The 6,882-nt window shown below is 49.5% G+C and overlaps 1 protein-coding gene and 1 long non-coding RNA gene across 3 annotated transcripts in view; one reads left to right on the plus strand and one right to left on the minus strand.

Annotated features, from left to right (window-relative positions):
* Positions 1–1,205, minus strand: part of FEZF1 (FEZ family zinc finger 1) — a 3,490-nt gene extending 2,285 nt beyond the window's left edge. Inside the window, exons 1-2 of one of the 2 annotated variants that reach the window (XM_011937402.1) lie at positions 463–1,205; positions 91–312 (exon numbers count right to left, since the gene is read on the minus strand). In XM_011937402.1, coding sequence (XP_011792792.1) covers positions 91–312; positions 463–891 — 651 coding nt within the window. In that variant the 5' untranslated portion in view covers positions 892–1,205. Of the gene's footprint in view, positions 1–90 lie in introns of both variants that reach the window. The other variant, XM_011937401.1, reaches the window with a different exon arrangement.
* Positions 112–6,515, plus strand: LOC105508535. Its single transcript, XR_001001289.1, has 7 exons — positions 112–722; positions 1,026–1,196; positions 1,726–2,701; positions 2,955–3,098; positions 3,751–3,940; positions 4,944–5,014; positions 6,035–6,515. It is a non-coding gene; the product is annotated as an uncharacterized LOC105508535 (long non-coding RNA).
* Positions 6,516–6,882: the final 367 nt, after the last annotated feature.

Genomic DNA, 6,882 nt, shown 5'->3' on the forward strand with positions numbered 1-6,882 from the left:
GAAGGAAGGAAGGAAGGAAGGAAGGAAGGAAGGAAGGAAGGAAGGAAGGAAGGAAGGAAGGAAAGGATCTCCGTTTTGCATAGTACTTGCCTTTCCACACACTTCGCAAGTGAAAACTTTGGGCTTGGCGTTAGGAGAGCCTCGGCTGAAGTCCGAGGTTTTGAACGCGATTTTTTCCGACAGAAGCTGGGCGCTTTCTTTCATGTAATGCTGCAGCTGAGCCTGGGACAGGTCTTTGAACGCTACTCCAGAAGGGTATTTCTCCACCGCCGGGACCACCAGTTTATTCCTTTCGGCTAAATACGTTTTTGACTGCGGGTGCAAAGGGGAACTGAGGAAGTAGGAGGCCACCGGGTGGATATTCACGCCGGCTGCCGGGTGGCACGGGCCGTCACCTCGGTTCAGGTAGCACAAGGCGCCCATGGCGTGGAATGAAGAGTGGTTGACCACACGCGGCCTTACCAGCTTGTACTGCTGAAGCGGCAGTGCGTCGCGGGCCAGGTCGCCCTTGAGACTCAGTGCGCAGTTGAGCAGGTCGCTGCAGCTGAATGCCGGCGCCGAGGGCACCGCCGCAGGCGCAGCCGGGGCCTCCAGACTGGCCTTCCGCGGCTCGGAACTCGTCACTCCTGCCTTGGGGCTCGTGTCGTACGCCACAGGCACGAAGGGGATCATGCAAGGGATCGACGAGTTGAGATGCAGAGAGTGCTTGGGTTCCCCCTTGGGTAAGGCTCCCTGCAGGAAGTGGGGGACTGGCAGGGCCTTGGGCTCGGGGGTGCGCGCCATGATTCGTTCAATGGAGAAAGCCAAGGGTTTGGACGTGCTCATCATGTTGCCCCGAACTGGAGCAGTCGCTAACATTTTGGTAGTCGCGTTGTGGCAGCTACTGTCCATGTCTGAGTCGCCAGCGTCCGTCAGCCGGGGCTGGCTGCGCCGTCCGTTGCCTTGTTCCCTGCTTGTCACAGACCTGCGGAGAGGGGGACGGGCACCATCACCACCAGTAGCCTCCTCCTCCTCCTCCTCCCCAGCATCACCAGCCGAACCTGCCTGCCCAGCCCAATGGACTCCTGCCAGCCCATCGCAGAGTTCTTGGCGCACCAATGACTCGGGGACAATCACTACTTATTTCTATCAATAGAAAGTGTTGTGTCAATAACGCAGCCAAGATCTCGCCAATCGTTAACTTCCAAGAGGAGAAGGTAAACTAGATAATTGCTCAATTCGCTTCCAACAGTCAACAGGAAAACTTTTTTTTTTCCTCTGCAGTCAGTAGCTACTTTTCATTGGTGAGTGAGGTTCCCCGCCCAGAAAAGGCGGGGGCGCATTCACCCGCTTGGCGCGCCCTCCCCTCCGCGCACAGACTCTGCCGCGCACACTTCACTACCCTCCGCCCTCCCCCACCCCCACCCCCCTTTTGCTTCCTCTTTCTAATTCTCAATCTGCTTAACCAGGCTTTAGAGGCCAAGCAAATCTGAGATCAATTTTCTCGTTTAGCTCTAAGTGACATCATCTAAAATCATTGTGCAAGGGCTAAATAAGGAAACGGAGTCTAATTCAGGGGCAAACGCCAGGCTATATTTATCAAACGCCAAGCTCCAGAAAGCCTCGTCCAGGAAGCCTAGGAGGCGAAATCCCAGGTTTCGCTGCTTGGTTCCGCTGGGCCTGGCCCGGCCGGGGTGGGCCGGGGTCAGGTCTGTGGCACCTCCGCAGACCTCTTTCTTCCTCCAGGGCTCGGGGTTGCCCGCTCCCGGAATCCCGGAGTCTCCGCGGCCCGAACTGAGTCTGGACCGTTGAGAAGACGCCAGCAGGTAACTGGCCTCTCAAAACGCCCCTGAGAATTAAAAGCCTTGGGAGGCTTGTTAAGTGTTCGTGGTTTTGTAAAGGCAATGCCCGCTGCAATCGGCCTGGGAAAGTCGCACTTTCATCCACAAAGTTGAGGAGTTGCAAGGTATAATCGGGTGTCACACCACAAGAAACCCTGACTCGATCGGACCCCACCCAGGATACACACAGACGCGCGCGCGCGCACGCTTCTGAGTTTACATTGAGAGTCTGGAAAGAGCATTTCTTTCTTAAGTACCTGCGCTCAGCTTGAGCTCTCCCGGAGCATTTTAAATACTGAATGCCGAGCGGAAAAGGGAAACAGAATGTATCAATCCCCACCCCGGCTGCCGGTGTCTGCAAGCCTCCTCTAAGCAGCGCAGGCTGCAGCCTGGGTGTCTGTGCGCATCAAAGAGACTTGCCGGCGCCGGAGTTGTGTCCACAGCTACACTTGTGCCTCCCAAAGAGCGCGCGTAGAGACCATTTCCCGTGCAACGCCCCCCAGCCGAGAACTCGCCGGGTGTGGCGCCTTGGCCCAAACTCTTGGGGCGGCGCGGTGGAGTGCGTGGAAGTTTCCGGAAAGACGCCTATGGCTGCAGCTCAGACTGTGCGGGTTCCCGCCGCTCAGGCAAGAGAGTCCAGGAGCGCGCTGGAAGCTGCGGCGCGCACCTTCCCCGGCGCAGTCCCTTGCCAGCCGGCGATCACGCAGAGCTGAACCCCGGAGCTAGGCGCTCACGGAGGGCTGCACAGAGTTGGAAGACGCGGCAGCTGTGACCTGGCGTGAGGAGGCCAAGGGAGCTCACAGAACTGCAAGCAAACGGCGGTGGGGCCTGGACCCTGAAGTGAGTGGCCGACCGCAGCAGCTCAAGGTGCCATCTGCATGGTGAGTTAACCCCACGTGGCTGTGAAACAGGTGGTGGCGGGTGTCAGGTATTGGGCCAAGTGTAGTGGGGGCGTCCTTCTGCTAGAGCTCTGAAAAGGGTTGGCCCCGGGAGGCTGGATAACGGCGGACTAGAAACCCTGGGATTATTAAGTCCCTGTCCAATTTCACTCAAAGATAAGAAACTGGACTTTAAACGACGGAAATTGACCTCAAAGTATTCCCTCCTCTCTACCCCATTCTCAACACACGCCAGGCAAGCCACCCGGTCCCCTCCGCCCCTCTCTAGCTTTCCGCGAAAATCAGTTCCGCCTTTGCCCCGAGAGCCAAGAGGAGTGGAAAGGAAGAGAGCTTGGGCTGGGAACGCGCCTGATGTTTAACAGAAAGGCAGCGGCGCTGGGTGGGTGGTGGGAAAACTCAGAGGCTGAAGAAATGGGGGAGGGGGAGTGAGTCCTACTGGAAGTTGAGGACAACCAAGGGGCAAGATGGGGGAGAGGTCTGGCTGAATAAGACCAGCTTCAGCAGCTAGGCCTGGGAATGCCTCGTTTCAGGTCATGAGTTGGTTTCAGACTGGGGCAACTGATGCAGCTGAGAAGGGCAGAGGGCCCGGAGGGAGCAGGCAAAGAGGCACTACACTCCCGGGCGGCGCTTTGGAACCGTCCTTGGCCTGGGTGCACCTACTCTGGATTCACCCAGGCTGCAGATGTTCTTTCCTTTTGCTGGGGCCACGGGGCATAGCACCTGGGCAGAGCACCTGGGCAGAGCAAGCGAAGAGGAGCCACACCCCCAAGAGGCGCTTCGGACTTGTACTTGGACCGGGCGCAGACACTCAGTATTGGTCAGCGCTGGAAATTTTCTTTCCTTTTCTGCTGGAGCCGCAGAACTAGACTCCTCCTTTCCCCTGCTCAGACAAAGGGCACGGGAAGGGCTTTGCTGGGGCAAAGGGGGTGGGGAGGTTCTCTGTCCCACGACAGATGGGTCGCGGTTAAGACTTTAATTACTGACTTTTGGTCTGGATCAGATTCCTTTTCCTACCTGCCACTTCCCAACAGCGAAAAAATCCCCCTCCTGCTGCACTCCTCCGCCACAGGGCTAGGTTGAAAGAAAAAAGCCAAGAAGCGCGAAACAGCCCGGCTCTGGAAGACTTTATAGAGAGTCCAGCTGACTTGTGCACAATTCGCCGGCCTCTGGAGCCTTACCTGCCTTCTTGACTGAATGTCACCAGTTTGTTTTATGCTTGTGGTGTGTCCCTCCCTCTCCCCTTCTTCTCTCCCCCTCCCCTCTCCTTAACTGGAAAAGAGCCTTTATTTGACCTCTGTAAATTTCTCCTTTGGTGTATACAAAACTAAAAAGGAAAAAATATTGGCTAAGAGGTATGCATGCTTTGTATAGTTTATATTTCAACAGTTTGCTTTTCACTGGTCTTTTCAGGATTTGCCCTTTTGGCAAGTGTTTGAAAATGTCATTTGAGTTAACACAAATATGGCAAAGCATCAATTATACTCTTCCTTTAAGATGGCCTTGAGTTTACTAAAGACTGAAAAGATGCTTTACAATTCCAGGCCTTGATATCCAACATTTGTTAATTTTTTCAAAACCTAACCAAAAACACGTGTTTATTAGCAATACTATCTCTATTAAATAAGAATTGTCATAAAACACAAAATGTATTTAGAAAGGGCTTCTGTCTTACTGTCCAATCTGTCCAGTGCTTTATTTACAAATATATTTGAAAATGACAAAAAAAGCAATAAGAACAGAGCATATTCAGCAAATTCAGAAGCTTTCAAAATGTTTCAACAGAAGTATTTTTTAATTTACTAAAACAAATGCAAGGGAGCCTTGTTTGTTTTGTTAATGACAAAATAGAAACTCTTACAGTTCCTTTCGATTTTCTTTGAGAATCCTATAATCCCTCTTTTTTTTTTTTTTCTGAGAACTGATAATTAAGTGTGCCTCCCCTTTCCATCCACGGAAAGGCAGTATTTATAACCTCAAATCCTGATGGAAGGCAAGTTTAAGTGTATAGTTTGTCCTTTATGAAATATCCTGAGGAAACCACAGCAGTTCATAATATAAAGAGGCCAGATAACAAACTCTGTGTTAAGATCTATTTTAGAAATAAGAAAAAGTCCTGTTCTTCTAAAGTAATTTAAAATTCTCTTTCTAAGGAATCTAATTTTGACTTCAATACTTTCTAAGCTGTGTTCTTGCTATTACTAAAAAACATGCATAATTTTCACAGGCTTTTTGTTGAAGTCCCTATCACAAGCAAATGCAGTTTCTGCCTATGGTTACTGCAATTCGAAATTAAAGGTAATAAGATAATAGAGCCATACACTACCAAATAAGCCATAATCTCTAATCGCTTGTTCCTTGATATGTCACAAAATGCTATTGATTTTTTTAATTAAAAATGGATTGGAAAATATTATAACTAATTCCACTTTCTGCCTAGTTCATTGACTTGTCCCTGGTCATATTTTTAGAGTTTTCTGGCCTGTTCAACATCTCTGACCCCTAGCCCCTTCACCAAGAACAACAGTCTGCTTTCTCTTTGCTTTAGCTTGTGAGCTAAGGGAGGGGAGACGAAGGCATTATTATTCTAACATCACCCGCCACCCCAGCCCTGACACTCAAGCACATCTACACTTTTTCCTGTTTAATACATAGCACCAAATGCAACATACTGTATTTCTAGAAGGAAAAACACATTTTTAAATTCCTCTACATTTTTTGCTCATAGTCTTTATCTCTGGTTGGTCTTTGGTTATTTCTTTTGGTGTGTGATGGAGGGAGGGTGATGGGATGGTACACAAATAGCAAAGGTGTATAAGGTTCAAGGAAAGAGTTTTTGAGTACCTCAGATTACTTAGTACACAACGGGAACTAACTTTCCAGCACATTAGCAAACATTTTGGCAACAAGTTCAGATTTAAGGCTACCAGTGTGCTTTTAGTTAGTTTGGTAGCAAATAAAGAATTCTTGCTAATTTCCCAAAGCCTGTGAAGGACAATATCACAGGTTGTAAGTGTGGGAAGGGTTGGTTAACTCACAGAGCCCTCCTCTCTTTGGGGGAAGAAGTGTGAGGGTGGGTTGTTTGTCTCTAGACCTTTGTTGTTACTATTTCTTTTATATTAGGATTTCATTTAAACCCAGTGAAATTATTTCTCTTAAAACAGCATTTACGTAGCAAATCAGTTTGTAAAAGAAAATGAAGAGCCCAAATGTGAGAGCTGTTAATGAGGCAGCAGGCAATGCAGACAGCGATCACTTGGACTCAGTTTGTTTTTGACCCTCCACTAATGCTGAGATTTTTCTCACCCATTCCCACAGGCCTGTGAGGTGTGTCCCTCCAGACTGAGAGGCTACGACTCAGGGCTGGACTTTGTGGAAAAAAGAAGTTTATAAAACAAGTAACCCAGTTTATCCAACCTTTACTGTGGAGCAACAGCGTCAAGCAACAAAACCCAGCAAAGTTTTGCTTGTCACTTACAAGGGTGTTACTGAAATCTAGAAAGTGAACAATTAGAAGATAGCCCAAACATGCTCTATTGCTCTACACTGAAATACTTGCCTCCAATGATAGAAAAAAGTTTTCGTGCAATTAGTTGATTAGCGTTTTGCTGCAGTCCCTAGACAATTTTAAAGACATTTTGTTTGTAGTCAAAATTAAACACACACACACACACAAACCATATTCAAGACACAGTTCGACTCCTTCCTTGACACTACCCACGAGGTTTGAAGCATTTTTGGATGTTATTTTCAAACTTCCTTAAGTGATCCCATGAAATAAAAGTCGATAATAGAAATTCAAATAACACAGAACAAAGAACTTAGAGACCACAGAGCTTAGAGAAATGGAGAAGCAGTGGAGGTAAATACAAATCCTTGAGCCAGAAATCTGTAAGAACCGCTTATAAATTCAGTTACCTCCTGAACTCCGACCGATGGCCACTCCGGCCCGGGAGCGCCCCGCGCCGACCCGCTGGCCTTGGCCGTCTCAGCCTTCATTATCGCTGCGGCCTCTGCGCCCCCTGCCCCCGGCTGCCCAGGGGAACCAAGTTCCCGCTGCTGGCGTAGGGGCAGAGGAACCCCGCCTCATTCTGGATTCGGTGGCCAGTGCAGAACCACTTGAAAAGAAGCCCGAAGTGAAACAGAAAAGCTGAAAACTCCCCGGC

The sequence above is a fragment of the Colobus angolensis genome, unplaced genomic scaffold (genome assembly GCF_000951035.1).
Source record: "Colobus angolensis palliatus isolate OR3802 unplaced genomic scaffold, Cang.pa_1.0 Scaffold163, whole genome shotgun sequence".
NCBI lineage: Eukaryota > Metazoa > Chordata > Mammalia > Primates > Cercopithecidae > Colobus > Colobus angolensis.